Consider the following 15,189-nt stretch of genomic DNA (forward strand, 5'->3'; position numbering starts at 1 on the left):
AAAGTCCTGGAGAGGCAGCAGAAATGAGGGTATCCTCTTCGGATAACAAGTACTTTAGCTCAATACATTTACTTTCTTCTTTTTCTGTGAACAGTTCTGGCACCCAAGTATTGATACATATCAAAGCTCTCATTTCTCCTTCCATGTCCTGGGAGATCAATGCTTAGCACAGAATTAAATTTAATTAGATTCATCACATATTAATCAAGTCCAGGCACCTAATTCAGGATGGGTTAAGGACACCTTTTAAAACCAACACTCGCACCCACCCCCCCACCCCTCTTTCATAGCCATAGAACTATGGAGGAGCACCGTTTTATGGGAAATCCAGCCGTCCCTGATTCACAGTGGACTTGAAACAGCATTTGTGTCATCTCAACGGAATTATCTACAGTGAGACAGAGAAACAAACTAAAAATTCTCCTCTTTGTGACACTCAGCACTTTGGAAGAGCCCATCAGTGGAATCGGCTGCTGGCAGCTGTTCCTTCTGCGCATCTGAAGCCTGGAAAGGCTACAGTACCCCACTCCCACCCTTCAGAGATGCACCAGCTTCAGCCATGAGCTTCGCTAACATCCCTGTGCAGACAGTTATCTTTCCTGCTTGTCTACAGCCTGGAGCCCCGGACAGATGCCTAACCCAGGCTGTGGGCACGCCACAAGGGGACTGCTCACTCCGCGTTAAGCTCACGTGCAAATGCAGCCCTGGGAATCCACGTCTGCACACGGGACCGAGCAGAGCATCTAAAGAAGGGCAGACCGTACGCAGGAGCTTTTTTTTTTTTGTAATTTTTATTTGAACACAGTATTCTGACAGAATGCAAAGTCAAAATCCTCAGTTAGTATCAGTATTTACACCAGTGAGAATGGGAATAAAGGTGGAATCGATGTTTCACTTGGTAAAAAGATTTTTTGTTTTTTTGTTTTTTTAACAAGATAGAAGGCCCCCAAAAGTAGGGAATGCTGGGTAAGGATGTCAATGGAGGGTCTGAGAACAACTATCAAAACAGCCTAGTGTGAAAATCTGGGGTTTGAAGGCTCCATAGAAAAGTGTGAAAATAAAACTCCACTCTAAAAGCTGAACGACTGGATGCACTATTATCATCTTTACGTATGGTGCAGCATGAAATGTAATCACTCCACAACTAGAAGCTGATCGGTCTGCATTGCCATATAGATATATATGTATGGCATGGATACATATATAACAAATACAGTGTAAACGGCGTCAGGTTGGTCCCTCTTCAAAGGTTTAAATAAAAGCAATAAAGCTTAAGCTATCTTGGAAACGGGGTACTTCCAAATTAAAAGAAATTATTCTCCAGTGAGGGCGAGTATAAAACAACCCTACGAATTAATCTATGCGTATTGGGAGGTGTCACGAGGGCATCAAAAAAGAGTTGGATGGACACTCCTAGTGTTCAGGCAGTCACAGGGTTCACTTCTGCCTTGGAATGGTGCTCGCTCCATCGATCTCGACACAAACCCACTGCATTCAGAAGGGTATTTTCTAATGATGCAGCTGGGTATTGGATCGGGCATTGAACTGGTTACGTTTTAGGACAGAAATGCCAGTCCAGGTGAGAGTCACTCCAATTTTCACCCAACAGGTGCTGGCCAGTGTCACTGGACACGTTTCTGGTTGTTAGCATTGCACAGCATTTGTTTCCTATCAGCTGCTCAGCTCTCGGCGAGTTACAACTCAGGAGGTATAACACAGAGATGACAAAAGCAGTCAAAAACTTTGCAGAAACGAGGAACAAATTGTTGTGCTCATCCACAGGAATAGAGGTACACACTGCCTGTCCACTAGTCCTTTGCTGCCCCGAGGACTCTCACCAACCACAGACAGACCATGGTAGCATTTTTTTTTGCTACATTTATATGGATTGAATCCTTAGAAAAAAAATCCTAGGGACTGTGGGCCAAACTTCCCCATAGTTGATACCGACACCGCTGTGATGGGTAATGCAAGGGCCGAATTTGACACAAGGCTTTGAAGTGAGGACACATCCTGCCCCGATATCCTGCTCAGGATGGGTATTGCATGAGTGTCTATGCCTGCAAATCCAGTCATCCTCCATTTGCATTCCAGGAGCTAAGGAAAAAATGCAAAACCCCCCACACTTAGCAAATGACAAGACTATTATTTTTCACAGTTTGAAATTATGTGATGCTGCTGTAAAAGACTGCATACTTATAAGAATACACTGATAAAAGTGGCTCAACTTACCTAAGCCAAACTGCAGTCTACCCAACCCCCATCATCCTTCTGTTCATCACCTTAGCGCAATGGAATGGATGCCATAGTCAGCTCAGTTTGATTTTTCATTTAAAGGTTTCTGTTCCTTTTAAGAGTTGTTCTCTTTTTTTTCCTGAATATATATATTTTTTTTCAAATCTGAACTATCGCTACACCTTCCACATCCAAACTATGTTGAAGCTTTTATTTCAATACTATGACAAAAAACACGTTTCACACTAAAATAGTCACGCACCCACAGTGCACAAGCTTGCAGATCTAAAGTAGAATAAAAAAGAAAACAAAAGGAAACAAAAAGAAAAAAAAAACCCTAAAACCCCAACAGAAGGAACATCTCTATACAATGGGCTGGTCTTCCCCTATATACCTCTGCCTTCCTTCCACTCAAGCCTCCTTTCTTTTCACCCCAAAATCTCAGTGCTACTCCATGAATCCCAATCATAACCTCCCGTAATGGTAATACATCTGCTACATCAGCCCCCTTTTCCAACTGTGAAAGCACAATGCCAAGACAAGGGAAATCAACGGGAGTCCTGGCATTGATTTCCAAGCGCTTGCTCTTGCTTTCATGGTTTTGATTCTGCAGAGCGTACACAGATGACTCAATACACATGATGTGACAGAATAGAATAGTTCAGTTGGAAGGGACCTGCAACGATCATCTGGTCCAACTGCTGATGGAGCCGGCTCTGCAGGAGGAGTCTTGCTTGCTGCCAAGCACCCTTGTGCAAAAAGTCTTTGCTTTTAAATCAGATTTCTAGGGTCAAAGGAAATGGTATTTACTGACATACTAAGGAGGAATTGATATAGTCAAACATCTGAGATGAGACCAGACCAGCCCTAACTGTACAATCTCCCTTCTGCTTCTCAAAGCTCCGGGAGGGTTCCATGAAGGAAAGGGGAGAATGTCCTAAAAAAGCAGAGATGTATTTCTCTTATGCAGTCAGGCCCAGGTCCAGCAAGGGACTTAAACGAAATTTAAGTATAGAAGGACTCTCTCCAGCAACTCTCTCATTCCAAGTTAAGCGTGTGTTTATGTGGATTGCTGGGTAAAGACCTTGATTGGAGACAAGTGGTTTGAGTACCCCCCCCCCAAAAAAACCCCAAACCAAACCCCAGCATTACTTTTCTTCTTACTCCAGTAAGAAATAATAATAATAATAATAACAATAATAATAACAATAATTAAGAAATGATAAAGGGGAAACAACTACTGTAAACATCCATGTTTTAAAATGTCTCCCTTTGCAAAGCAAGCATGCTGCTAACCTAGTATCCATAGACTGTATTTACTTAAAAAAAAAAAAAAAAAGGCAGCTATTTTACATATAAATTTAAACACAACAAAAGTTAAAAAAAAATTTGTCAATTGTAAACATTGGAAAGAACAGAAGTTGGCAAAAATTAACATAAAATTTAAAGAAATGTGGAGTCTGAATACTGCAAATTGAAATATATCCCCGGAGCTGCAATTTTGGCATTCTTCCTAAAAAAAGATAATAATTAAACCCAAATAAATGTCTAACGTGGAGAACAGAATTCAGTCACAAAGAGCTCGAGACACTTTGCATACTGAACAAATACAAGGTGAACAGAAATTATAACTTATTTATGAGGCTTTACATATTTCAAACTCGACTGAAAAGTATAAAAATAAATTGTGGACTTTGTTCATTAAGTACCAGCCGTACCCAGTAGTACAGTGGTTATATCTGCTATTCTAACGAAGGAAAGAACAGGGTCTTTTTTTTTTTTGTCTTTTTTTTTTTTTTTTTTTTTTTGGCTAGGACTAGTTGATTTTGAACTTCCCAACCATGTTGCAAATAGCATTTGCAATGTTGCTTATTTGAATATACACAGGGTCAGCTAAGCCCTGATTTGGTTACGGGTTTAACCCTGTTTTTAAAATGTATTACTTTTTAAAAGCAAGTGCACAACAAATAGAACCTTTCTAGAAATCTTTAAAAAAAATTAAAAGGAAAAAAAAAAGAAAGGAAAAAGAGAGATTCCCCCCCCTCCCCCCATTTATGCATTTTCTGTTTTGTTTGTTTTTTAAAAAAAGGCAACAGACACTAGAGGAATGAGATGTGTTTTGTGTTTTAAATGCTTGGGTGAAGTTGTTCTGTCATTTGTTTTCATCTGTCGCTGATCATGCTTTGCTCTCATTTTCATTTGTTTGTGTGGCTTCATTAGGGACCGTCTTGACTTCTGCTGGAGGTGTCTTAGTTTCCGTTGCTTGCACTTCAGATTTGTCTTCTACTGGGATTTTCCTGAAGAAGAATGACCAAAATGGCACGGTTTAGAGACAGAGAAATATAGACTGTGTGTTGTTGAATTAGCGATAAGAAAAGAATACGTTTCTGGAAACAAGCAGATTTATTGCCTTGCTGGAGCAAATGCAGAAATAAGTAAAACCAAATTCCCCCCTCCCCCCCCCCGCTTCCTTTAGCTTTAGTGAAATCTTTTTTCTTTTTCCTCCTGCCCACAGTTAACACACTAACACAGTAGGATGAGGTCTCAGGCTGCAGCAGAGGCGCAAGGCGTGTTGTGGTGTGAAAAAAGGAGCAAAAGGGAAAACTCACAGTTGCAAAGGAATTTGATTACTCATTACTCATTTATGTCACCCAAATGTGCTGTTAAAACAGACTGCCATTTTAGCAGAAAATCTTTTTCTCTGCAAGAAGTCAGTCCCAGAATTTCCCAGTACACATTGCAGGAAGGGAAACATAGCTAGAAGTGAATTTTGTCAAACGCATTTTTGCAAAGTGTAAGGGAGGTCAACACCTTCACAGGCTAAAGCTCACGTTCATCAGCCTGGCTTTTGGTACTTGACTGAAGAACGAGAGAAGCCCGTTTGCCCAGTGCTCTCTCCACAGTGATGAAAAGCGCCACACAAAGCCTACGTGGTGGCCTCCCTGAAGAAGTGCCTGTTCAGCCCATTAGCCACAAAGCTAGTCTGAGACAACTGCAATCTAAATTCACCCTGACGAGCAGGTGAGATGAATATAAACCTATGGTTGCAATACTGATTTGCCCCAAGGGAAGCAGGTAAGCAGCACAGGTAGAAGGTGATGGCTGGATCAGCAGAAAGAACACAGCCCTTCATTCTACCATACCAAGAATTCATTTACATGAAACAAACCAAGTTGCATTGATTCACTTGAAATGTTTCCTTACTATGGGCAAACCGTTTCCTACCTCCTTTCACCTCAACACCAGACCGCAAATCTTTGCTCTGTTTGTCTCTCGCCCAGCATGACAGGGCAGCGGCTTTAGGTGCAGTGAACTGATGTGAATGTGGATTTCTCTGCTGAGCTGCTCCCATCAAGGCTGCCTGGTCCCCTCCAACCCTGCGCATCTGCTGTGACACCCAGGCTTGCCAGGAAGGGCCAGATGCTCCATAGCTGTGCGGGACACAGGCACTGGTGTGGAGCAGTCACACGGCAGGAATGTCTCCTGACTTAAGGGTGGACAGAAGCACAGCAGGGAGGTAGGAAGGCCGGAGCCATAAGCTGTAAAGGCACCCAAATAATACAGTAAACCAGCATGGGTTTTCACTAAGATCTGGAAAAGAACCTGCTTCTTGGTTCTACACTGACTGACTGCTCTTCTGTGAGTGCTCATGCACACTACAATCACAGATCACAGTGTCAAAGCCAACGATCAAGGCCAATGCTTTATTTCAGATTAAATACAAAGCTTCCAGAATGAGGTAATTTTCCTGGAGATGTGGAGATGGAAAAAATTCTAACCAAAGCTGTGACTTAGGGTATGTCTCCAGTGCGGCTGCTGTAGCATAGCCTACATTTATCTGAGTGAGCTGTAAACCCAGCTCTAGAACAGCTAGTTTGATTCTTGGCAGCGATCTCGCTGACAGTGCAGAGCCCAGTGTCCTCAATACACTTTCCTTTGCAAAAGCTACAGATGCAGTGTGAACTCAGTCTCTTGTCTTTGGGAGCTGCTCCCACGACAAATCTGAGCTGCCTTTTCAGGACTCTTTCTCATGATAACGCACAGACCCTGCTCAAGCAGGAAAGACAAGCTACTCCTATTTCATCCTGCCTCTATCATGATAAGCGTGGTGTCCAAATAGGAAGCCAGAAGGAACATGGATCTTAGGTACTTGTCCCCTCAAGAGTGGCTTATCCATTTTCAGTCAGCATTTTCCAGGCTTCTGTGCTCATGGCTCTGTCGGCAACTGCCATCCAAACCAACAAAGTAAGAGTGTTCTTGTCCAACATCTGCACAACAGCTGGGGACCCTCCCCCCAGTTACCCAGGTGAGGACTTCATGCTGTTTTCACTCTCCAGTTACGGTGTCTCCTGCCAAACACAAGGTGCAGACTCATCTCAGCTGAGGAAATCAGATTCTGTCCAGATGGCGTAAAGCTCCAAAGGACCCCTAGGGTTGTCCTGCCTAGGAGCATGCTGATGCTCTCTGAATAAATCAGCTGGGTAAAGAGGAAACCCAGTACAGCGGATGGAGACTCATCTCTAATGTACCAGGACAACACACTGCCAAGTTATCCTGACCCAACTGTGCTGTGACTGCTCCCCTCCCCAGACAGGATCACCTTATCCTTTTGCCAGTTTCGGGACGAATCCAGAGGTACCATGCTTTTACAGTTTCACATGGCAATAGCTTCTGCCCTGCCTTATGCGGAAATAAGTTCTGAAGGGCTCCACTGATCTGCTGGGAAATTGAATTTGGGTGCATCTGCTCACTGAACTGCAGGAATCCAACACCTCTAAAGACAGCACCTCCTTTGCATCAAACTGAACTGTTTCTGATCTCTTTCATAAAAGAATAACCTACAATAGACAAAGCTGCATAAAAGCCTAAAGAACATCTACGATAAATTCCTGGGTTTGTCTTTTCTCTGCTTCCCTGACACAGATTATTCCTGCTTTCCTCCTGGACCTTTAAACCAAGCCCTGTTTAGTTAGTTCACAGGTGAGTTAGTTTGCTAAGGAAACAATGAGATTAGTTAAGAGAACACCCAACAAGAACACAGCACAAGCACCAGTGCACAAGAGACACAGGACACAACCAACAGAAGATTAAAGGCAGCCATACTCGGTCTTTGCAGGTGCAGCAGGTACAGAGCTGTCTGCAGGGGAAGAAGCAAGCTCACGAGCTTGCCCGCTAGTCACACTGGCAGGAGTAGTAGTGCCAAGGGCTGCAAAAACATCCTTTGCAAGGTCAATGTCTGGTGTCTTGAAGGTCCCTTCGTCCATTTTAAAGTCCTCATTCTGTGAGGGGTTTGTGGTGCTGCCTGAAGCAGCCTCGCTCTTCAGATTGCTTGGGTTCTTGGTTGTCTCTGTTGGGCTCTTCCCTGTACTGGGCTGCACGGCTTCCTTTTCAGGGCTCTTGGTGCTTGAGACCTCCTGCTTGGGCTCTGATGGAGCTGGAGGGCTAGCGAGGTTTGCAGGGCTGGGAGCAGCCGGCTTGTTACCAGCTGCCACTTTGGAGGTCTCGGCCACATTAGCAACAGCGCTGGGGCTGAGCACTGCACCTTGGTTGGACAGAACGCTTGAAGACAAATTATTAGTAGCTGGAGTAGAGCTTGGGGTATCGCTGAGATCAACAAGGGGGGCCACTTTGGGGGTGGAAGAGGGTGGTGGTGAAGAGACTGAGGTGGCTGCCCCTTTGGCTGGAGTAGCCTGGCCAGGCGACATGGAGTTTGAGTCAGGAATGGCCGTGGCTGGCAGGGCAGCACTGGAGGTCAGCGTAGTGGTCTCGCTGGTGGGGCTGTTCTGAGCAGTGGCAAAGGTTTCAGTGATAGTGTCAGAGTTAGTGGTGCCTGTAGTTACAGAAGGCAGCATGTCCTCAACAGTAGCTGCGGTATCAGCAGGGTGCCTGTGAAGAGGACAGGAGTAGAAGAGAAATAGAGACGATGAAGCCCGTAAATGACAGCAGAGGAAAGGGGAGCAGAGCGTGAGAGTGAGAAGGCAGATGGGTGAAGCAGCAGTATGGCATGTGGTTACAACAAACACAGAACACGGAGAGGTACTCAGAAGAGCAGAAACCTTTCAGAGGTCAAATGTGCAAAGGGTAGCAAGGGCTGGCTGGGATGACTGAGTAACTAGGAAGAGGAAAAAGCAAAGAGGACACATCCTTCAGGAACAGCTTGCTCACACAGATTTTGGTTCAAGTCTTAGCCAAATGTAACCCTGTCAACTATTCTCTTCTAGCCTAACTTTCGTCTCAGCCTCTTCCACCTAACCTCACAAGGAAGCTTTCTACCAATTCCCTGAGCTTGCAGCCCCAGCGCCATCTGTCACCACGCAACAAGGTCGCGGTGTAGGACCCCTGAATCCACTCCCTCATCTTGGCCCTGTCCTTTTGCCTGCAAGTCTAAAGGTTCATCGAACCACACAGAATATAATTCTCACACAAACGTAATGCGTATTTATATATATGTACATACACATACATACATGCAGCTTTGAGGTGATGTTTTCTGCCCTTTTGACCAGATTCCAGCCTGTTTTGTTAGCTAGAATAAGGCTTGCTTTAGGACAATGTTTGACAGTGTAACTATGCTTTAGCAGTCATGACGTAGCACTGGTTGCCTTAACAAATGTACTGATGCCAGGCTGGATAAATGAACGGTTTATTCCATGAGAAGCCAGCATGCCTGAGAACACAACCTCAGGCTTATTAACAGAGAGAAAACCTTCATAGAGGAGAATAATTGAGTTAAAACTCTGGTAAGACTAGCCAAGAAAATCGGGACAATATAAATCCTAGCTATTCCTCAGTGCTGTGCATCCACATTTCAGTGCTGCTTGCAGACATAGCCTACTTTCTCCTCTAACCTCACAAAGACTTCCAGCAGAGGCATTTAACCAGTGGGCTCCACTGCTAGCATAATCAAAGGAGGCGAGCAGTACGCGGATGGAAGAGCCTGACCCCCTCACCACTGTGACGTCTCTGCTGAAGGAAACGAACGCAACTTGTGTCATCAATCCCAAACTTGACCTAAATATTAAAAAGCATTTCAGCAGCCTCCTAAAGTGAATTCTTCCCAATACTGCTCCAGAAGCCATGAAGAAGTACTCAGAGGACACTAGAACTGCAGCAGTTTAGGAAAGAGCTTAATATAGACAGTGAGCAATACTTAAACCTTGCCAATCCCAGCTAACATCGATCGGCAGACTCGGGCCCCAGGCAAGTTCTCCAATATAAACACAGCTTGTAGGTTGCTCTCAGCCCTCTCACAGGATAATCAGACGTGCCATGCCTCTCCCAACATCCAGAGCATAGCTACTCTGCTATCAGCAGAGAGGACTGCTTCCACCATGGGGCGTTCAAGCACTCCTCCAGCATTGCCAGGGCAGAGCTCAAGCAGGAGTCGATGCTAGCTGGGGGCTGCTTTTGCTCTGGATCCTTTGCGGTGAACCTGGACAGGTGCCTGGTTTACACACTGGACAGGACTGACAGACAGGCCTTTCAAGAAGCATTGCTTTACTCCCCTTCCAGTGCTGGAAATAGGAGTCACTGAATCTTGGCAAAGTGAGAGGGCTTTTCCTCACTGGTATGTCACAAATGGAGTGCGGAGATATTACCTTTTTTCCTTTCTTATTAAGGGATTAAGGCAACTGAAGGCAACATATTGACCCAGTGCTAAGATTGACTAATGCAAACATACTCTGGCTCCGTCAGCGGCGTGGTCTCATTGGGCTCTGTGTGTTTTCCCCCATCGTGGTTGGGGGTCCGCTCCTCTTCAGTCCGCACCTCCACAATAGGCTCCTTGGACTCATCTTTCCTGTAAAAACGGAATTGCATGAAGATTGGTTCCCATTCACACTAAGTATCCTCCTGCAAAGACATGCTGCAAATATCGATAGTGAATGACAGTAACAGACTGGCCTAAACAGCTAGACTTCTTTTTGTCACTTCCCCTTCCAGTCATTACCTACAGCACAGAAGACCACTGTGATGTCCGGTACTCGGGCCAGTCATTTGATGGCTACTTACAGGAATAGGACAAAACCTGAGAAACAGCTGAAGAAACCCCTTCCTGGAAATATAAAGCAGAACCAGTGTGGCCCCAGATCTTTTCAGTACCCTCCCATCAGAGAGGAGAAACCCAGAACTCCCTAAACCAAGTTTTTTTTCCAGAGTTGCTGAGGGGGCACACTGATCAACAGAAGGAACCACGTAAATGATGTCAGTACTCACGAGAAGGCGGCTTTGCCCTCCTCCATGTCTTTGCCCTTGGCTCCTGGGCCGGATTTGCCACATAAGTTGACAGCAATGCACATCAGCAGGCCACACTTGTTCAGGAAGTAGCAGGTGACATCCACAGCCACCAGGAGCAGCACAAAGATAACAATGAGAATGCCTACAATGGCAGCTGTCCCGAGGCCTGATGTAGGGCTAGTGCTGGCTTTAGAGACCAAAAAGAGAAGAAAAGAAGGCATTGTAGTTAAAAGGTGAGTTGGGGCTTGTTACACCTCAATTTTGGCTATGCTTAGATTGCAAGCATGGGAAACTTAGAGAAAGTACACCCTCCCTCTAGCAGCATTGTGCTATAACCAGCAATCCTAGAGACATGCAGGACAATCTACCTGACAGATTCGCTTGAGTCTAATGGGGCTTTTCCCATCTCTATTGGGCTAAGGCATAAAAAGCAGACGACAGAAACCTCTTCTACTGTAGTGTATACCCAGCTGGAACTCTGAAGGGCTCCTGTTTCCCTCCACCACTTCCTCAAGATGAAGGCTATGTCTAGGGTCCAGAGTGACTTTGGTGTTGCCAGCCTGGCACAAGGGCAAGCGTAAGTGAAGGCTAGACTCTGTAGCGTGACTTTGCCCTGGTGGGACCCAGAATACTGGGTGATACCTCTGGTGGTGCCTCAGTGCTGATGAGCCCCTTATGTGGTGAACATGAAAGGAGGAATTAAAACCCTTCCTGCTGCTCAGGTAAGACCCAGCTACCCAGAACTGGAAAGTGGTAAGCTTTTCGTGTCTTATCCAGAGACAGCTGAGCTCGTCAGTGAATGCTCTAGGAGTGTTTTGGCTCAGGTATGGACAGCAATACAAGTAGCCTTCTGAGGAAGCAGATGGTAAAGATAAGCAGGCTGTCACTCTGTTAACATTGTCCTGGTCGCAGCAGCTGCCCACTCCACCGCACCCCATCTCCACCAAGTTTCCCCAGCTATAGAATAGAAAAAAATACCTTGCTTTTTCCAGTAGACAAAAGGACAGCAGGTGAGAGGTGGTGATGGAGGCCTAGAAAATGCTTGGGGTTGCCCATATATTACTAACTTCAAGGGAAGCACCTTTAACTTTCTACCTGCTTGTAAAACGCTGAGTACTTTCTTAGAAACAGGGAGTGGATAAACACACCAGTTAATCCTATCAAAGCCTTTGATCACCACAAACCCAACAGGCACAGCCTTGAGTGTTGCCAGCTGCAGCTTCCCAGCCTCTTACTGTCCTACCCTGAACACAGACTACTTTTTGTTCCCCTGGTTTTATTCAGAATAATTCTTCCCAAGCTGCTGATCTGCAGGCAGAACATTTGGCTGTTGGCTCATGCAGTTCAACACCTATTTGGAGGTACCAAACTGCTCAAAACCAGCTTGCTAGTCTCAACCATCACATAATCTGTCTCATGATGGGACTGTGCACTCAGTAAAGGCCTGTGCATCTGACAGAGCTCCTTACTGATGTTTACTGAGACAGCTGAACAACAGCAGCATGTTTCACATTGTCTGTAGGAGTATTTTGTTTTGTGTTCCCCCCCCCCTTCAATTAAGATGCAATTTTATTCATTTCTACTGCATCTTTTACTCCCTGAACACTTAGAATCTTTTCTTTGCAGAAAAGCCCAGAAAAGCACCTCTTTCCGCTCAGTCCGATATATGTTGACTTTGACAGGTGGAGAGACCATTTCTAGGGCTTACAGACAGAGCGCCATACCCTCTGCCACAGATTTTGTTGCTTAAAAAATAGGAGACAGAACATCCTTAGCATGAGGCAGCTTAGTATTATTTCATTTTGTGACCCTGATATGTATTAAGGCATTCAGACTCCAACAGGGAAGTTTCTTTCTGTATTTGACTGTATCTAAGTCTCTCTGAGGCACCCAACTCTGACACTTACATCACAAGTCCATTAAATGCTCAGCAGAACATTTGTGCCACAGACCAGACCCCTGCCAGCACCCTGAAGCAAGCTGCATAATTAAATTAATTACTCACTCTCCAATGCATGCAGGGAGTTAGGAGGCCATGTATTTTCCCTCTTTTAATTTATTCAGGATTCTTGCACAGATTATTCAATAATTAACATGTTCCTGTTCACACCAGCTCCTGGAGAAAAAGCTAAAGATGTGTCAAACTTTTCTTCTCATCTACATCATCTTTCTGGGAATGAGCTCCTCGGCAGGCTAGTAAAGGTGCACTAAGGAAAGCATCACAGACAGCATTACAGGATAATAGTTCCTTGTTGTGCCTCCAAAACATACCTCATCTCACTCACCAGAGCTAGAGCGAGACAAAATATTTAATCCTGGGACAGATGGAGTTTTCTGATGTGCTTAGAAGACATCTGGAAAATTCCATTCAAAGGAGAGTCCTACTCTTTGCTTCCTCTCCCCACCAGCTTTTAAAGACCTGTCAGTATCAGCTGTAAGCCCCTTAAGGTCAGGAATTATCTGTGGTATAAACCACATCAATAGCTTTATGCGCCGCGCACATCTTGTCTGTGAGCCACGGCACGAGCCATGTGAACTGCAAGAACAACTGCAAAAGCTTCACACCCCTTAGGACAAGCACAGCCTCTGCCGCTGGGGCACAGCCAAAGCTTCTGGGTCCTCAGCAGTGGCTGTTTTCAAGCACTTTAGTGTTTATGTGTGATATCGGACTTGGGCAATCTGCCTTACATGAATAGAGAGGAAGGAACTAATTTCTTCCCTGTGCAGGCATCAGTTTGCTGTGCCACTGGAGATCAAAGGGTTCAGGCATTCCCACAGGAACCTGCGCCAGCCTGTTACCATTTCACTTCTGGTAATACCAAAGCGTGTGTATAAACAGGGATGCACGGAGCTGGAAACGAAAGAACACCTCTGTCTGTGGCATTGGTATGACTAATGTGGGAAATCCGTTCAGAAAAGATGCTGAGGAAGATGATGATTCAGGGAAATATCACAATCATGGTTGAAGAATTTAGAAAGATTGGGAAACTCAGTCAATGTAACATCAAAAAAGAAATGTGCAGGGATGAATTAGGTCATTGTAGCCCCCTATATGCAGCAGAATAGTACATACAATAAAGGCCCTTTATTTGAGCAAAGATACAACAAGATTCAAAAGCTGTAAAGAGAAGGTGGATGAGCTTAAGCTAGGAATAATGTATGAAATTTTAACAGAAATTACCAAATGAGAGCAGAACGTCGTCTCTTTCTCCACCAAATTTGGCTGTAATCTGCTTTACTTTTTAAACTTTCTAATAATCTGAGGCAGATTATTTAGTACTACTGCAGAAAAGCCTGTCTGACTACTCACCTGTCTCTATTTAGGATTAGTAACAGAAAGCAAAAATGGAAGAAAAAGATTCTGTTCCAAGCAACATCTGCCATTCCACTTAAAATGACAATGGTGGGTTCTCATGTTTGTGAGTCCACATCTGTGCATTTCTGTGACTAGTGCTTGAGAAGCAGAGTATTAGTTCTCTGATACCCCTTGCTTTTACGTAGCTTCCATCAGCTTGTGAGGCACTGAAAACACTTAAAAAGGTAACACAAACAAAAACCTAAACATTCACAGACAGGAAATCTGAAAAAGGTATCCCAGGTTTTATGAAACTTGTCCAAATCACAAGCACATTATCAGATAACCTGCAAGGCTTTTCTCACAGAAAAGGTTAGAAAAGACCAGCCATAACAGAGAAAAGATGGTTTTCTCACTAACAGAACAGATAAAGATGTTCAAACCTAGCATCGATTCTCTGTTTTGTCACGGATTTTCTCTGTGACCCCAAGCATCCCTGAAACAGTAAAGGTTCAGCCACTTCAACTGCCAGAGATTTGCTGAAGCAAATATAACCAGCAGCTCGTAGCAAAGATGTGCCCCGCTATCCTTCCACTCTGTCTCAGGGTCCTGTCTTCCTACGTGTAGGAAGCAAGGGCATAAACTCTTTATAATGCTACACTAGGAGGGCTGCTATATAAATACAAAATAATTCTGAGTTTCCTTAGAAAACCATTTGTTAAATTAGCACAAACATACAGTTCTAACCCAGACTGCTGTGCTCTTGCTGCTACAGAAAACGATCTGCAGCTGATCCACAAAGTTGCAAAGAGCACCCAAGTGACACTGAGTGACTGCGCTGTCAATGAAACTCCAACACGAAGTGCTGCAGGACAGCTGTCCACAAGAACTGCCCTAAGCTGGTAGTAGACAGACTGGCCCTGGGAGCTTGGAACCCACCGTACAAGGTTACAAAACCCCCCTGTACTGTTCCAATTTCTGCTACGAGAGCTACAAATAACTCTTTTTTCTCTAAACACCCAAAGGAGACCTACCTACTAGTTAAAAGTCTCCCCTCCTTGTTCCTCCCTCCCTCCAAACCATTATCTTTCCTGCTCTGCCCCTCTGTCCCAGAGCACGAGCAGCTACAGGAGGAAAGGCTGCCAGGAAGAAGAGTACGGAGATGGGGAGAATAAGGACGAATCTGCAGAGGAATGCCCTTGGTTTTGTGCTATTCTTAGATTTTATGTTTCAGTCAATGAAACTGGGCCAACGTAATCGCCTGCAATGGTTTTTTTTCTAGGCTAGTAAGAAAGCCCTGCAATTTTCAGTAACTTTCAAATCTCTTCCAGTCATTCTGGTTTTATAAATTCTAATTCATGACATGACTCGTATTCCAAATCTTTCAGAGGCTAGCAATAAGGAAGTATAATATAAGAATCCTT

At 44.6% G+C, this 15,189-nt stretch overlaps 1 protein-coding gene across 1 annotated transcript in view; it reads right to left on the reverse strand.

Moving 5' to 3' along the window:
* Nucleotides 1-4,411: 4,411 nt before the first annotated feature.
* The window catches only part of NCAM1 (neural cell adhesion molecule 1), a 186,692-nt gene continuing 175,914 nt past the window's right edge, over nt 4,412-15,189 (reverse strand). The window contains exons 22-25 of the mRNA XM_074162274.1: nt 10,450-10,657; nt 9,917-10,033; nt 7,339-8,121; nt 4,412-4,532 (exon numbers count right to left, since the gene is read on the reverse strand). Coding sequence (XP_074018375.1) covers nt 4,412-4,532; nt 7,339-8,121; nt 9,917-10,033; nt 10,450-10,657 — 1,229 coding nt within the window. The remainder of the gene's footprint in view (nt 4,533-7,338; nt 8,122-9,916; nt 10,034-10,449; nt 10,658-15,189) is intronic.

Source organism: Numenius arquata, chromosome 22 (genome assembly GCF_964106895.1).
Source record: "Numenius arquata chromosome 22, bNumArq3.hap1.1, whole genome shotgun sequence".
In the NCBI taxonomy this organism is placed as follows: Eukaryota; Metazoa; Chordata; class Aves; order Charadriiformes; family Scolopacidae; genus Numenius; species Numenius arquata.